General features: G+C 46.2%; 1 protein-coding gene and 2 pseudogenes across 3 annotated transcripts in view; 2 read left to right on the top strand and 1 right to left on the bottom strand.

Annotated features, from left to right (window-relative positions):
- hdac5 (histone deacetylase 5) overlaps positions 1-19,408 on the top strand; it is a gene marked incomplete at its 5' end in the record, with an annotated part of 151,888 nt that overhangs the window by 22,420 nt on the left and 110,060 nt on the right. Inside the window, one exon of the mRNA XM_083649484.1 lies at positions 6,770-6,844. Coding sequence (XP_083505610.1) covers positions 6,770-6,844 — 75 coding nt within the window. The remainder of the gene's footprint in view (positions 1-6,769; positions 6,845-19,408) is intronic.
- LOC310787847 (leptin receptor overlapping transcript-like 1 pseudogene) lies at positions 13,571-13,951 on the bottom strand (annotated as a pseudogene). Its single transcript has one exon. The product of its transcript is annotated as a leptin receptor overlapping transcript-like 1 pseudogene (transcript).
- Positions 17,168-18,091, top strand: LOC310787846 (testis-specific serine/threonine-protein kinase 6 pseudogene; annotated as a pseudogene). Its single transcript has one exon. The product of its transcript is annotated as a testis-specific serine/threonine-protein kinase 6 pseudogene (transcript).

Raw genomic sequence — 19,408 nt, 5'->3', positions numbered from 1 at the left:
TGAGCTGTGCTCAACCCATTCCCTCCCACTCTGCTGACGAAAAATCAAGATGGCGACAGCCAACAAATCAACTCCAAACAGGAGACCAAAATCAATGGGATAGCTCTGTCCATATTAAATCAATGGGATAGCTCTGTCCATATTAAATCAATGGGATAGCTCTGTCCATATCTTTAGGTCAGTGTCTATTACCCTCGAAATGGGACCATAATTTAGAAAAGAGAGGACATGAGAGCATGAAAAAGACTTGAAATTGTTGATTCAGACCATAAACTCATTTGCAAAGTGTTTATTTAAGACATAGACCGAGACAGAAGTCGGCTCATTTGCCCATTCACTTCCATGTTAACTACTTTGTTTCTGCAGTACTAGGGATGGGCGAGAGTACTCGGGTACTCGAGTACTCGTTCATAACGTCAGTACTCGAGTAACGTTTCCGCTGTTCGGGTACTCGCCCCACTCCCCACCCCTTTAAAATGGTCTAAATCTATGCATGCATCGTTATGTGGATCTGGCAGCATGAACTGCACGGGCGTCAAGTCAGCCAGAATGTACAAGTACGTCATCCGCTTTGTTGATTTCAAAATAAAAGTTGTGACCTTATTTATTTTGAGTAATGCGTTACAGCCATAGTTTCACGCCATATAACATCACAACGAGTATTTTGATACAAGGTTTGCTGCTTCGTTCGTTGAAATAGCCTTTTCTCGTCCAACGTGCATAAATAAGCTATTTACTTTTGTTTAGGTAACATTATTTTGAAAGTTTTAACCGGAAGTTTTCCAGCTCATCCCGAAAATAGTGGCTGAAGATATGCTCCCGAAGGAGAAAGATGCACGCTTCTTCATAGCGCACGCCCGATAAAATTCATTCAAAACTTTGCAGTAGTTTACTGACTACACTGTCGTTTCCCATAACGTTAGTCACAAGAAATGTGGAGAAAGAATCGCTTTTTGGGAGACAATCGTTTCATGGTGATCACTATTTAGCTGCAGCTGCAACGTTAATCACACTGGTCAGTGGTCAGTTTTCTCTTTTTGGCAGAACACCGGACCTTGTAATCCGTGGATTTACGTTAGTGTAACAGTGATCATAAAGTAAAATGGATGATACTGGACAATGGACATGTATTGGAATTGAGCCTTCGCTTGTTTGACAACAATATTGTCCGCTCCGAAGCGCTAATGCCATCCATCCAACCATCGGAGATGCTGTCTGAGGTAGGCTTTAGACGTTAGCTTAGCGTCACCTCACCTAATATCACAGTCAGTCAGTCCCTCTCCTCACATGCTCCAGGTAACGCTTTCTCCATGCAAAAATGCAAACGTTATGTGTGAACAGCCCCACACACAGCAGATTACCCCTGCTCCGTCATTACCATAGTAATCACACAGACCCCCACCGCCCCCCCCCCCCCCCCGCGCGCGCGCGCGCGAGTACTCGAGTGCTCGTTCATAACAGAAGGAGAGTACTCGAGTATTTAAATTGCTTAAAATGCCCATCCCTATGCAGTACCCACGTCGCCCCACACTGGCCATTCAAAAGTATACAATTTCCGCATTATGAGTCCGGAAGTATACTTCCGGGTTCTTGAGAGGAAAAGTGACTTTTGGAACGGAAACAATTTTTATAAAACGCTTCAAAAGGCATAAAAGTTATTCACGTTTGGGAAGATTATCATGCTGAACCCAAATTCACATTCCCATAAACTTTTGTTAACCACAGACGTTATTTTATGCATTTAAGTGAAATCCCCATTCTAAAACCCCATAGACTTCACTGCTGAACCAAATGGCAGCGATTTTTGGATAAAGCTTATAAAAATACCTCATCCCTGCGGTACTCACTCTTGCAGCCTGCCTCAAGTGGCCATTAGAGGAATTGCCATTTTTGCAACTGTTGCATTGCCGTCAATGCAGAAGTAGAAAGCTGCCCCCTCGTCAAACACACAGAAAGGTCAAAGGTCAGACTAGGAGTCTTAATTGGATTTCCTCTGGCCAGCAGACAGGAAGCAGCCTGATCCAATAGCAAGTCTCTTTCTCTCTCTCAATCTCTCTCTTTCTATTTAGCCTGTTAACCTGCTGGCTCTTTGTGCTACCGACCTAAAGAGACTGACGTCCAACTGCTCACACACACACACACACACACACACACACACACACACACACACACGCACGCACGCACGCACACACACACACACACACACACACACACACACACACACACACACACACACACACACACACACACCTTGTTCTGTGATGATCAGTCTAAGCTGATTAAGAGCTTCTGATGTGTCTTACCTCTGGTTCACACCATAGGAATGTCAGAAGCAGTGCTGAAACAGCGCTTCACGGAAGCTTCGAGGAGCCTTGCCATTCACACCAGAAGCTGGTGTGTAACCCTGGTGTGTTTTGTCCGCGCCTCGCTCTCTTTAGCCCGGCTCTGCGCTGTCCCCGCTCACAACTTGCATTGACTTCATGCCTGGCTGCTCGTGTGCAGCGCGCTGCACGCTTGAGAAATAGAACAGAAGCTGAAAGTATCGCTGCAGCACGCGTGCAGCGTAGCTTCAGTGTGGTGTGGCGCGCTGCTGGTGTGATCACTCTCACATGGAGGACGCTGAAATGAAAGTGCCTCCACGGTGCATAGCTTCAGCGTAGCTTCGGCGTATGGTGTGTCCGGGCACTTATAGGGCTCTATCCTCCCGATTTGCGTTAGCGCCCGTTTTGCGCTGGAATAGCGCTGCGCAAAGCCCTAATTGTGGGCGTTTCGGCCCGCTGTGCTTCACGTCATCTCGGCGCACATCACTGTATAGGCGTGTTTATGCCCAAAAGCATTGTGGAGGTGTGGTCATGCCCATAAAACCACAGCGTCACGTCAGCAGCTTCCTCCTCACTGAGAGTAGACTCAGTTCTCAGTCTCTATCCGCTTCAGGACTGGAGTGAGAGAGAGAAAGACGGGGAGAGAAAATATAGCCTAGATGGAGAGAGAGAGAGAGTCAGAGAGAAAGAGAGGGGGGGGGGAGAACGAGAGAGGGAAGAGAGAATTGGAGGATGAATCAGTTCGGATTCGTAACGAAAATTGATGCTTTTGTAATTAGTAGCCTTTTAATTAGCCGTTTGGCTGATATAGGCTATAACAGGGGCACTCAATTAAAATTCAAAGAGGTCCAGTTAGAGAAAATTTCCTCAGGCAAAGGTCCGGAACATTGTAACGTAGCTTACGCTATGATTCAGTGCCATTGAACTCAATGATTGAAGTAGCCTAATGGTACAATGTCTGTATGTAGTCAACAACTGACTGTTAAATCAAAATAAACATCAACAATGCTTATTTACAGTTTTCATATTTAACTGGATTAATTATACATAACTAGCCTACTATAATAAATAAATTCTCTTTTCTCATTTCAAGTAAAATAATGCATTTAAAAATAACATACAACAGAGTGCTTTGGAAAAATGTGCATCTTAAAATGAAGTGCTTAAATTTAAGAGAAATAAGTTTCCCCTTTTCTTCACTCCATTTCACATTTAACACTCTCAGCCAACAAACAATCTATCTATCTATCTATCTGTCTGTCTGTCTGTCTGTCTGTCTGTCTGTCTGTCGATCAACCTCGCATGCTGTTGCGTTGGGCAGTGAGTGTGCCCTGGTGTGTGTATGTGTGTTTGCTCATGTGTGGCGCTTCCATAGACCGGTCAGGATCGCACCGCACTTCACACGAGACATACTGGTTTTTAATCTGCCCGTAAGAACAATGAATGGACATGTAAGAGTGGTTTCTTTTGAGCACACCACATGAAATTACTATGTCAGTATCTCTCGCCTTGCGTCGCCTCCCCTCCGTCCGTGTGTCTCGCAGCACCACTCGAAGCAAAAGTGAGAAACGATTCGCTTATTTGATTGGCCGAGTAGCATCACGTGTGATGATTTACAGCGCGTGCATTGGTCTGTGAGCTTCCTGGCAGATAAACCAGTAGTACCGTAAATACTATAATAGCATGTGCCGGTTAAAATAGAAACGCTCCGTGAAAATGTAAGTTATCAATGATTTGTAGGTTATAGGGCTCGGTCCGGATAGGAAGGTGTCTCGGTCCGGATGCGGACCGGAGTCCGGACTTTGAGGATCGCCGGGCTATAACATACACATTTAAAAATAGCCTATTAGTTTCTTTAATAGGGTAGGGATGTGTGAGATTTTATTTCAATAGCCTATACCAGAATTGTCCACTCGGGATAACCTATTGTTGCATGGTGCAATTGTGCAGGGGGAGAGGTTACTGTATTATACTGGTTACTGTAGTGTATAGCCTACTGGCCGGTGTTGTGTCAGAAAGTGATTTTGATCCGCGGGACCACGCACAGCACTGCACAGCACAGCACAGCACAGCACAGCACAGCACTGCCTCGGTGCCTCAGCAGTGCCTCTACCCACCCTGTGCACCGACCTCCGGGGAGAGGTAGCACCCCTCCCCGCGCTACACACAGACTCCCACCCGGCCAGACCCTCGTTCCCCTGGTAATCCAATTCAAAACGCAAATCACTTTTTCGCACAAAAAAACCATGACAAACGAATTCTCATTGTTAAATCAAGGTGTGTTTTTTTCTGCAGTGTAGGTTAGTTGAAAATCAACGTGTCATTCTGAGGAAGGAATTGTGTGTCCGCGCGCGAGCCGTGCCTAATGGCCCTATCCAAGCGAGGATTTCCTGCACTGCGCCGGAGAATACTGTCTGCGCTCAGGCGTACGTCTGCGTTTGCGCTAAGACCAGCTATTTCCTGGCATTAAAATTGAGAGCACCCAAGGCGATTTTTTCTAACACATTGCGCTGGACTGCCTATTTTGGAACGGGCAACTCCCAAACCTCTCTTTGCGCTCGGCACATACCGACGGTATCTTCCCCACAGCGCTAAATGACACTTGCGCGAGACACATGATAGGCTAGAGGCCCACCGACACGCCTGGGCCACGCCTACACCTGTGTCATCACAGCGCAAAACTGGACGGTGGAGGCAGATATCTGGGGAGATAGCAATAAGAGGTGTGCAAAGGCAGCGCAAACGATAGCGCCCTACAACGATAGGGCCCTTAGTAGCTTAAGTTATAGATGGATTGATACACACACACACACACACACACACACACTAGAGGTGCAACGGATCCCAAAACTCACGGTTTGGATCGTGTCATGGATTTGATGTCACGGATCGGATCATTTTTCGTATAAAAAAATTCTAATTAATTTTAAAATGTGCTACTTTGACTCACAAAAAACCCAACAACATTAAAATAGGCTTAGCCTATTTGATGAACGAGAGCTGCTCAGCAGTGGTATACAAAGAAATAAGAATATTAATTTAAATAAACAAATAATTGTAATAATTATTATTCACCCCAAAAACAGAGTTGGGATACATTCCATTAATTATTTGCTACTTTGACTCTGATGCAGCTGCCTCTCTCTGCCTATACGTCTCTGCCCAATGTCAATGTGTCCCGCTCACAGCACTATCTGATTGGTTACATGTCAATGTGTCCCGCTCACAGCACTATCTGATTGGTTACATGTCAATGTGTCCCGCTCACAGCACTATCTGATTGGTTACATGCCTATGCCAAGACACAGGGTTAGGGTTCAGCCCTCAGCCCTGAAGGCAGCACATCTAAGTTGCATAAACATCACGCTCTTGTGATCTATTTCATTGATGACAAACATGGTTTGTCTGACTAGCTGTCCTCACATCTGCCTGAGAGAGGAGGGGTCTTAGCTGTCCTCACATCTGCCTGAGAGAGGAGGGGTCTCTTAGCTTAGCTAGCGGGTCTTAGCGGGCGGCTGTAGCTCAGGAGGTAGAGCGCGTCGTCCACTAATCACTTTGGATAAAAGAGGTCGGTGGTTAGATTCCCGGCTCCTCCAGTCTGCATGTCGAAGTGTCCTTGGGCAAGATACTGAACCCCAAATTGCTCCTGTTGGTGTGCCAGCACCCTGCGTGGTAGCCTGCCGCCATCGGTGTGTGAATGGGTGAATGTACCTACTGACTGTAAAGCATTTTGGATAAAAGCGCTATATAAATGCAGGCCATTTAGCTGCCCTCACATCTGCCTGAGAGAGGAGGGGTCTTAGCTGCCCTCACATCTGCCTGAGAGATGAGGGGACTCATCTGTGTGTGTGTGTGTGTGTGTGTGTGTGTGTGTGTGTGTGTGTGTGTGTGTGTGTGTGTGTGTGTGTGTGTGTGTGTGCACATTATGTAACGATTATCAGTCTGGTGTCTCCATGACTACTGTCCAGACTAACCAGTTATCTCTATCCCCCCCCCCCCATCTCTCTATCTCTCTCTCGCCCCCCTCTCTCTCTCTCTATCTCTCTCTCATCCCCCTCTCTATCTCTCTCTCGCCCCCCTCTCTCTATCTCTCTCTCGTCCCCCTCTCTCTCTCTCTCTCTCTCTATCTCTCTCTCATCCCCCTCTCTCTCTCTCTCTCTATCTCTCTCTCATCCCCCTCTCTATCTCTCTCTCGCCCCCCTCTCTCTATCTCTCTCTCGGCCCCCTCTCTATCTCTCTCTCACCCCCCTCTCTCTATCTCTCTCTCGGCCCCCTCTCTCTATCTCTCTCTCACCCCCCTCTCTCTATCTCTCTCTCGTCCCCCCCTCTCTATCTCTCTCTCGGCCCCCTCTCTCTATCTCTCTCTCACCCCCCTCTCTCTATCTCTCTCTCGTCCCCCCCTCTCTATCTCTCTCTCGGCCCCCTCTCTATCTCTCTCTCTCTCTCAGTAGTGGAGGTGAGCAGCAGCCCCCCCTCGGGCATGCAGAGCCCTGTAGGAGCAGGGAACGAGCAGGGAGGAGGAGGTGAGTCCAGGCCTCCTTCAGGGAAGCCCCATCTCCACAATACACTGTTTTCACCCAAGTGTGTGAAGCCATGATGGTCTACAGTGATGAGTAGGGATGCACGATATATCGGCAATCATATCGGTATCGGCCGATGTTAATCATTTTTTAACTCATTGAGTGCCAGCCACTTTTGGAGAACGGACGCTCCCAGTGCCAGAGTTTCAGAGCGTTTTCAGTGATTTCTCGAGGCCCACAGAATATTGTGTGATATTACTATGTAAACACCGAACACGCCCAAAGAACGATGAGACTCTCTTCTATCACCAGCAAAAAAAAGTTTATTGATATCATTTTCCGTTCTTTAGTTATCAGCCGGAGAAGATAGGTGGATTTCAGCAAAAACACACGTTTCAATTTAGAAGCTGGGATAATTAGCCTTTTGTGAAATGAAGCATTTCAAGCACATCACTGACTCTGAAGCTAATATTTTCTGATGTAATGACACCTCAAAAATAATTTCCTTCAATAAAACAGTGAAAACAAAGGAATTTTGTTTGGCCAAATAATATTTTTTAGCTGCAACCAGCAGCGCTGGCCCCTGCGTGCGCAGACCCTACACCTTCTTGCTGGTCTTGATTTACTGCTGGTGGGCATCAGATATTCTAGCTTGTTTGCCTGTCTCTGTCCATCGAGCCTGCTGTCTGGGTCTGTGTTTACTGTCAATGGTTGTATGCTGCCCTGCGTGCCCCACCCCCCTCCTCCTCCTCCGTGGGAGTGTCTCTGGTGGCTCTGCTGCGTTTGCTCTGCGTTTGCTCTGCACTGAAAAGTGCGCTGCACCCCGCTTTTTCACAGCGTGTTGCCGGCTCCCAGCTGAGAATAATGTAACTTTTCAGAAAGACGCTGGTGTCGGCAACTAAATCATATGGAGGGGCTATCGCAGCGGAGACGGATGGGCTCAATTATGGCAGCAGATTGACTGCCACATGCTATTATATATATATATATATATATATAATATATAATATATATATATATATATAATATATATATATATATATATATATATAATATATATATATATTATATATATATATATAATATATATATATATATATATATATATATATATATATATATAATATATATATATATATATATATATATATATATATCAGAGGAGGTTTTTCCAGTGAGGCATAGGAGGATGGTCCTCCTCTATTAGATTGGGGATTTTATATAAAAAAAAAATATATTAAAAAAATATATTTTTTATTTTTATTTTTATATTTTTCATTTTTCATATTTTTTTTTATAATAAAATATCAATCAAATGTGTTTTTTCTTATGTGCAGACGCTCATTTTTTCATTCATTATATAGCTCCATGCAGAAGAGTCACTCTGGCCCTGGTCCCAGCATGGGGGAGGGGATTAAAAAAACACCCGCCCTGTGAGCTTGATTTATTTGGTAATTTATCTAATGAAAAAATAAGATTGGTTGAAAAAGACTTGCAATTCACAGAAAACAGTGGAGTGATGTGTTTTCCAACGAATCAGATTGAGCTACAGTTACTGTAGGAGGGAGCTCTCCCTTAGCCCGTGAAACCAGGTGAAACCCTAATTGGTTGTTGTTTGATTGATAGATTGCTTGACATTGATTGACATTCTGTATTGTCCAATGCTGAATAGCCTACGTCTGAAAATCTTGTTGAATCCAGAGCTCTGGTTGAATCTAGCTCCGTTGTCAGTAGGAACTAGGAAATGATGACCACGCTGACAACCTGACACATTCATAGATAGATTTACAGACAGTAGTAGCACCTATACTTTCCCCTTTCCCTGTTTTTTATTATCAAACAGTAAGTTAGCTCACAAGCCGTTGCATGAGCGCCCGAACGCGATTTTCTGCAACAAGTTTAGAGACTGCAGCGGGGTACACGGAGGCTCCCGAGGTCGCAAACACTGGGATACTGCTGCAACCTCATCGGCTGCACGGCGCACCGACTACAGACAGCTGTGACAGCATTGGATATGCAAGTACCGGTAAGTCAATTAAATTTGAGTTATCCAGGTCTTCTACTAAATTCGGCGTCCACCAAGCAGCGCTATTATATTGTTTTATGCTGAATAGCCCGCCATTTCCTAATACAATGGCGAAACGCAACGAAACATGCAATTTGCATGTTTAATTGCATGTTGTTCCACCATGTTTCGTTCCGCGCTGCCAAATTCAATGGAATGAAACAAAACTTGTAGCCTATGTTGGACATAGTGAAGTGTTTTTGATTGATTTGTTCATCCATCAAACCTTTTACTGACCGACTAACTGTAGCCTTAATATCTTACTTTATTTTGAGGTGCAAACATTGCTCAGCCAGAAATTATTCCCACTTCAACTCTCTTTCTCCTGGGTGCACCTAACGTTAAAATGCACCAGAGGACATCCATCTTATTTGTCCTCAATCTGCATTGAAAATGTGTGAAAATTCACCTTCTTGCAACAGTTGTAGTCTAAGCTAGTGGTTTTCAAAGTGGGTTACCCAGCAAAAAGGGGGGATTAATCTATTTTCACTATAATTCCATCCATAAGTAACACAATCACAGAATGTACGACTATTTTGGTCATGGGTTTCATATAATGTCTGATAAAACATCTAGCAAAACTCTTATCAGATGGGGGACCCTGGAACAAAATCTTATCTATATGGGGGTGCGTGGTGTAATTTGTGTTACTGTAGTTTAGGGCTCCTTAACATGAGCAAGTTCAATAAACACTGGCCTGGGCTACATCTTCTGCCATAAAAGTTATTGCAGTTGAGGAATCTGTCAAGCCAGCACCCAAGTTTTAGGATTGTGTGATTGAATTAAACTGAAATTAAGTTTGATGTTGCCTGTTACAGTGTAGATGGTAAAGCGGTCTGTAGCCTAATCATTTCTATTGATCTGGTTTCCTTGAAGGAGAGTGCTGCTGCTATTGAGGGGGTGAGGCAGCATCAGGTCGCGGCCGGGGAGCGCATAGACCACTCTGCTCACACAGGACAAGATGGGCTGCACAACATGGCAGCTGCTCAGGTGAGTCAAAGCTCCCAAATTGTTTGCCATCAGAACGAGAGCCCCCGGATCCCATATGTGTGCCATGCATTATTAACCCCAATTATTGATTACATTTTTTAAAAACAAATTATTAAGTAATGATGACATCAGCTCTATTTAACAAGGAGTTTATTTCACAGGATTAATAAGGCTTTACATTTATGACATTTTCAAACCAAAACTTTATTATACAGTAAACCACATTGATGTGTGGAAGCACTAGTGTCGTTAAGTGGCCTGTTACAGTGTAGATGGTAAAGCAGTCTGTAGCCTAATCATTTCTATTGATCTTGTTTCTTTGAAGGAGAGGCATGGACGCAGACACAGAGAGTGGGATGGCGAAGAAAACCTTGTGGATTTTGTGTTGTCACAGCCTTTCTACAGTTTGGATCATGCAACAAAGTTGAGGATCAAGACTGCAGGGCGACCAACTCCACAGATAACTATGAAAAAAACAACCATGATCTGCGGTCAGCAGAAAGAGACCAAGCTGAATATGGTCTGGTATGAGAGATATTCTATAAATGTGTCTGAGCTTAGATTTTGGATATCATAATACCATGATATAACGGCAGAAGTGTTGTCTTTTCCTGGGTTTAAAAGCTGCATTATTACAGTAGTAAAGTGATGTACAATTGTGATGTAATTTTCTGACTGTTCTATTATTTGCTTTTACCCACTTAGTCATTATGTCCACATTACTGATGATTATTGATCAAAAATCTCATTGTGTAAAAAATATTTTCTGAAAGCACCAATATTGTTCTCCCAGGCCTATAGTAAAGACATCAGGCTTAGTGGTGTTAGATTGTCAATCCCGTAGCAGAAAGATCACAGGTTTGATTCTTTCACCAGCTATGTATTCCACTGACTTGTCTTTGACTCAGACACTGAACCCTGACTGCTCACTCACTTTCCGTCAGTCTCTGGATGAGAGTTTGTTTTGTATGTTGTTAAAACTGCAAATAAAATATATATAAAAAAATGAAAGTGGAGTAATCCTAATGCTAATTTAAAATGAGATATTCCTTTAAATCTGTCTTCAAACTGCAAAAGAGAAAAAAAAAACACCCAAATGCACTCGGGAGAACGGCAAAAACATATTTTCCGGCGAGAAACTGCTCTTGCAATAATAACTGCACTTTATGGCTGTCTAAAGTCGACGAACGTTGACGTTACTCGTCGAGGCGGACAGGCACGGAAGCAGCCATTACTGTTTTGCCAGCTGCTTTCCTGATTGGCCGGTTATGATGTCAACTACCGTACGAGGGAGGTCGCTGACTGGCTAGAGCGCTTTGCAATTTCTGCAAACACCCTCCCAGGGCTTGAGGCCAGATGGTCTGGTAGAACGAAATGAAATTTCAAATTGAATTTTGAATGTTTATGTTGTCAAGTTAAAATCGTCTCTAATATGTTGGCATGTTGCGCCTCCTGCAATCACATTCAGATTCACATTTATTGCCACAGTAGGTAATAAACAGATTAGAGCGCAGCGGTCACATCAATAGTCAGAAGACAAAAACAACACAGAAAAACAAAATCACAAAAAAATCTAAAGTGCAGTCCAACATACACAACACACAAATCAAAAAGCACCTGAGTGACAAACAGGAAGCCACAATCCAAAAGGTGCACGACGAAGTCAAAGAGAATAATATCATGTATAATAGGAACAAATTATCTCTGGCAAGAGAACCAACATGTCAATGAAACGGATGCCGTAAATTCATGTCAGTGGATTATGGCCTGTTTTGACCCGGCTGTGTGTGTGTGTGTGTGTGTGTGTGTGTGTGTGTGTGTGTGTGTGTGTGTGTGTGTGTGTGTGTGTGTGTGTGTGTGTGTGTGTGTGTGTGTGTGTGTGTGTGTGTGTGTGTGTGTGTGTGTGTGTGTGTGTGTGTGTGTGGGGGGGTGATAATGTCCTTAGCAATGGGGGCTTTCAAGCCTTGTTTATGAGGCCGATGGGCGATGGCACAGTGGTAGCGCTCTCGCCTCACAGCAAGAAGGTCCTGGGTTCCATTCTCTCCTGGGATGCTGGTGGCACTGGGGGGCGCTGGAGGTGGCACTGGGGGGCGCTGGAGGGGGCGCTGGAGGTGGCACTGGGGGGCGCTGGAGGTGGCACTGGGGGGCGCTGGAGGGGGCGCTGGAGGTGGCACTGGGGGGGGGGGTGGAGGTGGCACTGGGGGGCGCTGGAGGTGGCACTGGGGGGCGCTGGAGGTGGCACTGGGGGGGCGCTGGAGGTGGCACTGGGGGGGCGCTGGAGGTGGCACTGGGGGGGCGCTGGAGGTGGCACTGGGGGGCGCTGGAGGTGGCACTGGGGGGCGCTGGAGGTGGCACTGGGGGGGCGCTGGAGGTGGCACTGGGGGGCGCTGGAGGTGGCACTGGGGGGCGCTGGAGGTGGCACTGGGGGGCGCTGGAGGTGGCAATGGGGGGGCGCTGGAGGTGGCACTGGGATGCTGTTGGCACTGGGGGGGCGCTGGAGGTGGCACTGGGATGCTGTTGGCACTGGGGGGCTCTGGAGGTGGCACTGGGGGGCGCTGGAGGTGGCACTGGGGGGCGCTGGAGGTGGCACTGGGATGCTGTTGGCACTGGGGGGCTCTGGAGGTGGCACTGGGGGGCGCTGGAGGTGGCACTGGGGGGCGCTGGAGGGCGCTGGAGGTGGCACTGGGCGCATGTCTCCCCATGCCTTCGCTGCCTAGTCCCCCGGGTGGGCCATCTCGTGAAGGGGTCTTTCTGTGTGGTTTGAACCCCTGGGGTTTCTCCATACAACATCACACAACATGCACCCCCACTAAAAACATGCAGAAGATCGTCACCTGACCAGCGACGATAACAAGCTGAAGTGGTCCCCGGACGCTGGACACTGAAAAGCTGCCCTCTGCTCCATGCTGTGCTGTGTGTGTGTGTGTGTGTGTGTGTGTGTGTGTGTGTGTGTGTGTGTGTGGTGGTCACTGCATGTTGTGGTGTCTTGTGTGACAAATAAAGTGACAAGCATGCTTGTCCCAGTTTCATTTCCTTAAATTGGGAAGAAGCTGTTCTTGTGACGAGAATCTTTGGTCTCTTGCCGAGGGGGAGCATTTCAAAGAGTTTATTATGTCGGTGGTGGGAGGGGTAGGCCATGATTTTACGAGAATGCTTCAGCATCCTGGCGCTTTGCAGGTCCTAAAGGGATGGCAGGCTGCATCCGATCACCTTCTCATCACAGCGGATGATGCACCGCAGTCTGCTGATGTCCTTGAGAGTAGCAGCAGCGTACCAGACAGTGATGGAGGAGGTGAGGATTGACTTAACGATGGAGGTGTAGAAGTTCACCATTGTTGCCTTTGGCACCATGAATTTCTTCTGCTGCTGCAGGAAGTCCATCCTCTGCTGTGCCTTCTTGCTGAGAGCTCTGATGTTCAGCTCTTATTTGAGGTCCCGGCTGATGATGGAACCCAGGAAGCAGAAGGACGGAGTCCCCCAGGGTGATTATCAGTCTCATCATGTTGTTTATACAATCAATACCTTCAGTGAGGCTGTGGTCTCTGGAAGAGCACCGGAGAAGAGGTCATCAAACTATCACTCATCACTGCTTCCAATTCCTGTCCTGACTGGAGAGGCGTTCCTTCCAACAGGAGATCTCTATCATCACTGCTGCCAACTCCATTCAATTCAATTCAAGTAAATTCGTCGTCGGATCCGAAGACCATGAAGAAGCCCAGGAGGGTCCCGAAGATGACTAGGTTCCCCGTTAGCACAAGCGCACACGCCCCCCAGGCAATGACTTCAGCTCTAGCGAAGATGATGGGCAGGCTGAAGGCTGAGATCACCATGCCCGTGGTGAGGAATATGGCCAGCTCTTGGCAGGCATTACTGGCTGAGTCTGTGTCGTCAACCCTCCGTGAGATGCAGTAAGGGATGGGAGCGAGGAGGTAGAACACCAGGAGGAACAAGGGCCAGTATCTGTCGTACACAGGGAGGGCACACCCCAACATGAGGAACATCAGGCCAATGGCCCCTCCAAAAGACAGGCTGAGCAGGGCTTTAATCCCGGCCATTTCTCCTGGACAAGACTTGACACAAAATGCCCTCCTCTTACCACTGATTACATCACCCTGATGATGACATCACTAAGTGACATCACTGATGAAATTACAATTGTTCGAGTGACATCACTGATGACATCATCGCTGATATATACAGTATATATATATATATATATATATATATATATATATATGTATGTATATGTATGTATATATATATATGTATGTATATATATATATATAGTCTGCCCGAAAGCCATAGAAGAAGTAGTGTACATATATATTTAATAAGGTGCGAAGACGCTGCTCGCGTCGAAACGTTACTTTTTGCACCTTATTAAATTTGTTTGCCAGTGATTTTGTGTGCTCCAGTCAATTCTACCTTTCCAGTATTCTGTCCTAGTCTGAGAGCACCGATCTCCCCTTGTGGAGGGGCTGTAGTGCAGGAGATTCCTTCTACATAAGCCGTTTTCCCACATGCGCTTTGTGCCGCTAAATGACCGGAACGTGGTCTATTGCCTGCATGTGGGAAAGTCGTTGTGCCGGTATATAAGCGCGACCCCGTCGTCGCCGACATTTCACCAGTTTCGAGCCAGTCAGAAGAGCGGTATGCTCTTAAAGGCCTAAACATGGTCGTCCGTCCGCCTCGAATTGGAGCCGTCTCGCCGTCTGGCGGCGCCAGCGAGCCCTACATGCTCGGACGCCACTACACCCTCCCTCCTCCCACCCCCCTCCTCCTGTGGAAGCTCCGTGTGAAAATGGCGGAGATTGTGTGCCAGGCAGTCTGAATGAAATTGAATGTAACGTTCCCAATTCTATGTATTAAATTCTAAAAAACGACCCTCAACATTTGGGAAGGCTAAGCCACACAACTAGTTCGTTATAATCTAACATCATGCTTTGAAAGGCGACTTTACGACGAAGAGCCAAGGCAACGGCCAATCACAACTCTCCTGCAGCTGTCGTCACGCACGTATCGTCGCCGTGAAGTCACATTTTCGAGCAGCCCCCGTCAGCCGACGGCGGCCCCTCCCCGTAGGACGGCGCTCCACCCGCCGTCACACGGGGAGGGCGGGGCGAGGCTCTGACGGACGACCATGTTTAGGCCTTTACCTTTCATGCCGGCTGCGACGCAGACGCGTAGTACGTGTATATCACTGTTTCAAGACATGTGACCGATTACATGCATCATGATTTGCTGAAATAGACGTGGCGGAGGTGAAATGCATTGTGGGTTTTGTAGTTTTTTATTTTTTATTGTTGCCTCGACCGTGTGGACAGTTTTTCAAAGCTCGAACTACAGCAGAAAATCAAGGAAGCGCCGGTCCAGGAATACTTCCCATTAAACTTTAGGATAAAATTAATGCTGCTGACCTAATTTCAGATTTATTTATCTCATGTTCCAATCTGCAATAGCCTCAAGGTTTTACTGCACGTTCTTCTGCTGCACGGTGGCAATTCTGCATGGCCAGACTCAGACAGTAAGCTAAGTGAATGCTAACGCTGATGAACTGAACGGAGTATAACTTACTTTGAGGACGAAGACATCAATGAATAAGAAGATTCCACACCCAGATTATGATGTGACTGTTGACACGCTAGCCAAGGCTCATTGGGTGAGTGACTTTTGGCGAATTTGCCGTATTTCAAGACGACTGCAAAACGGAGGTCGCTAATGATTTAACGTTAACGTTAGGCTGCAGTAATTGTCAAGGGTTCAACAAAACCTATTTCCTCAGCTTCTATAGTAGCTATCAACATGAAATAAAAAGCATTTGAGAGCTTAAACCCGTGGCTTTTTAGTTGGAAGGGTTACATAATCTTGATTAACATTTCTTAAAATGCGTTAGAATCTTTATTTTTATTTTTGGGGGTTAAAAAAAATAAAAAAAATAAAAATAACGTTAGGGCAAATATAATACGAAAAGCCAAAGGGTTAAGCTCTCAAATGCTTTTTATTTTATGTTTATATGTGCTATAGAGCCTGAGATATGAAGGTTTTAGTGAACGCCGACCGCTCTGGCAACTTCTCCGAAAAAGGCCGGTTTACAGGGGCTGTTTACAAACGTGCAGTAGGTTTAGAGGGCGACTCTAGAGAAGGCGCGCCGGTATCAATGGGTTAAGGGAGACCAAGTGGGAAACGGGTCCAGTCATTTTCCGCGACAGCGGTCCTTCTCTCATGGGCGAGGTGTAGCCTACACACGTTGCTTAATGTTCCAGCGGGCGTAATCTAATCATTCGCGCACATTAAAGCAAACTGGCGAAATGATCTTGTGATAAGAGCGGTAGCCTATGTCAGCTTCATGTGTGGGCGTGCTGATTTCCGAAGGCAAGGCAAGCCCGGACACATCAAACGAAGCCAGTCTGTAAAAAGTGCTTCAACGCGACGCAGGTGAACGGATAAACATCGAACCAGCAACTATTTCTCTCAGACACGGATCCCAACTTCTTCAAAGTGCATCATCTAATCATTCGCGCACATCAAAGCAAACTACTTCCACATTTCGCTTCGTGCATTTGCTTTCTCTACATACATACAAGCTCCCCCCTCCCCCCGCCCCCCAACATACAGGCAATATTTCGCTGATAGATTCCCACATGCGCGAGCCGAAGTGTGAAGGGAAATGTCCGATATTGACTTACAGGTAATTTTCCGGTACGCATGTGGGAAAACGGCTATAGTGTATATACTGTATACTCGATGCCACACACAGTGATATGCTCATAAATCACTGATGATGTCATACCCAATTGCAATGTCATCAGTTATGTTGTCACAGTCATGTCATTCGAGCAATTGTGATGTCAGATGTCATCAGTGATGATGTCACCATGTCATTCGAGCAATTGTGATGTCATCAGTGATGATAGTGAATGATGTCATAAGTGAGGGATGTCATCATCTCATTTTTGTGTGTGTGACCAAACTCATGCCAGACACCTGAACTGCAGCAATGCACTTGCAATTCCAGACAGATACTTTGTTGGGTGGGGACATGCAGACAGTTCTCTCTTATCGACGCCATGGCCAAAAACAAGACATGGAGGCTAATAATCATCACGGTGTGGCTTCATCATTGATGTCATACATCTGTCCCTGCTGAGGCTATATAAGTCTAATAACGGTGTGGCTTCATCATTGATGTCATACATCTGTCCCTGCTGAGGCTATATAAGTAGATCTGCTGGCAGAATAGCCTAATCCACCAAAACGACAGTTTGCAAACAATGACCAACAGGCTTCTGTCTGTGTTGGGGTATAAGGTTGAGCGACTGCTAGGCGAGGGAACTTACTCTAAAGTCAAATTGGCCAGCTCACGGAAGCATGGCCACAAAGTTGCCATCAAAATCTTGAATTACAAAAAAACTCCTGAGGACTTGGAGAGGTTTCTGCCCAGGGAAGTGGACATCCTGAGGACAGTTCGACACAACAATATCATCCACGTGTATGAGTTTATTGAGAGTAACAGACACTTGTGCATTGTGATGGAGTGCGCACAGACCGATCTACTCAGCAAGATCCGCAAGGTCGGCCTATTCCCAGTGGAGCAATCTAGAGCCGTGTTTGCCCAGATGGTCGATGCTGTGAGCTATCTGCACCAAAACAATATCGTCCACCGAGACCTCAAGTGTGAGAACGTGCTGCTCATGGGCGAGCAGGTGGGCGAGCAGGTGGGCGAGCAGGTGGGCGGGCAGGTGGGCGAGCGGGTGGGCGGGCGGGTGGGCGAGCGGGTGGGCGAGCGGGTGGGCGAGCGGGTGAAACTCAGTGACTTTGGCTTTGGGAGGATTGCAATGGGCCCGGCTGTACTGAGCCGGACGTACTGTGGCTCGGCTGCATATGCCCCACCAGAGGTGCTGCGAGGCGTCCCGTACGACCCCAAGAAATCTGACATTTGGAGCTTGGGTGTGATCCTGTATGTGACGCTCACAGGCTGTCTGCCTTACACTGACGCCCAGATTGCCCAATTAAAGAAGCATAATCTGCCTGTGAACTATCCAGAAGTGCTGGAGTTGCCGGAGTCGTGTCGAGCCTTCATCTCCTTCCTGCTGGACTTCAGGCCGTGTACCAGGCCCAGCATCCAGGAGGTGGCTCAACACTCCTGGCTCAACAACACACCGGGGGGGCACTCCAATTGTTTCCCCCCCGCTTAGGAAGGTCCCTAACTGTGCACTCAGGGTCCCCGCGCATCTGTAAAAATGTCTTAAATGTACTTTATGATATTCAAAGTCTAACCTCAATGCCCATGTGCAGTTTCACATTGATTGGTCAACCTGTTGGACTTTTACTCTGAAGGGCTGTGTGAAGTGTGTGTTGGGCTTTTATTCTGAACGCAGAGGTTGTGCTAGACTTCCAACGCACAGGGTCATAAAAATTACCTGTAATTTATTATTATTATTATTATTATTATTATTATTATTATTATTATATACAGTATAAGCAAGAAAATATGAATAGAGATATGGACCGTGCAGTCACATTTCATGTCGGCACATAAAAAGCACACACACGGTGAGATTCCTTCTATAAGCCTCTCAAATATGAATGACACAAGTTTACAGAATTAGACAGTTACAATTAAAATATGAACAAGCTATTTACAAAAGAATTAAACTGAACTGGACTTGACCTGCTGTAGTTTCTGGTCTGCATGGACTTAGTGTGCTCGTAATCAATCAATCAATTACTCAATTAATTAATCAACCGCATGCGGCAGAGGTCGTTTTGCGGCTTTGCCTCTTTCATACTGATGGCTTCTCATGACCATCTTAATTTTGTTCTGAAGGTTGAATCCCTAATCGTTATACGGCATATACCTGCGTATCTCTCCTTTCCCCTCCTCCTGGAGCTTTCTTAGAGGGTATACAGCACATACCTGCATATCTCCTCTCCTCTCCTTTCCCCTTTCCTCCACTTTTCAAAAATGACAAACCACGTGGCCACAGGCCTTAACTATAAACCGTGAGAAGAGCGAATTTGTGAATAAATGAACATTCCTAACCATTTTTATTGCCAGTTCCGCATCACCTTGGCCTATATAATCTTGAATAGGTAAACCGGCCATTTCTAAGATATACTTTATATTAGTATTTTAGCCAAGATGATGATGCCACTGTTTAGTCACTTAGAGTACTGTATGTATGTATCTATCGGTGACATATTCAGGAACATCATCAGTGATGTCATGTCACAATGTCTATAAATAAGTGACATCATCAATGACTCATGACACACTAATTATGTCATAGAGATTGTGACAATTGTGAGATTGTGTCTTCTTCTAATGGCTTTCTGGCAGAATCCGCCTTCGCCTTCACCTGCGTGAGGCGGTCCTCATCCCTCCTGAGCAGCGCACCTTCACCTTCGTGAAGCGAGATTTCAGCCATCGTCTAGTTCCAACCAACTCTGTCCTAAATCCTTCCCTGCAGAGGAGTGATGTCATTAGACTGCATTATATCATTTAGCAGATT

The sequence above is a fragment of the Poromitra crassiceps genome (assembly GCF_964638095.1).
Source record: "Poromitra crassiceps genome assembly, chromosome: 13".
In the NCBI taxonomy this organism is placed as follows: domain Eukaryota; kingdom Metazoa; phylum Chordata; class Actinopteri; order Beryciformes; family Melamphaidae; genus Poromitra; species Poromitra crassiceps.
This window is presented reverse-complemented; position numbering and strand designations above follow the sequence as displayed.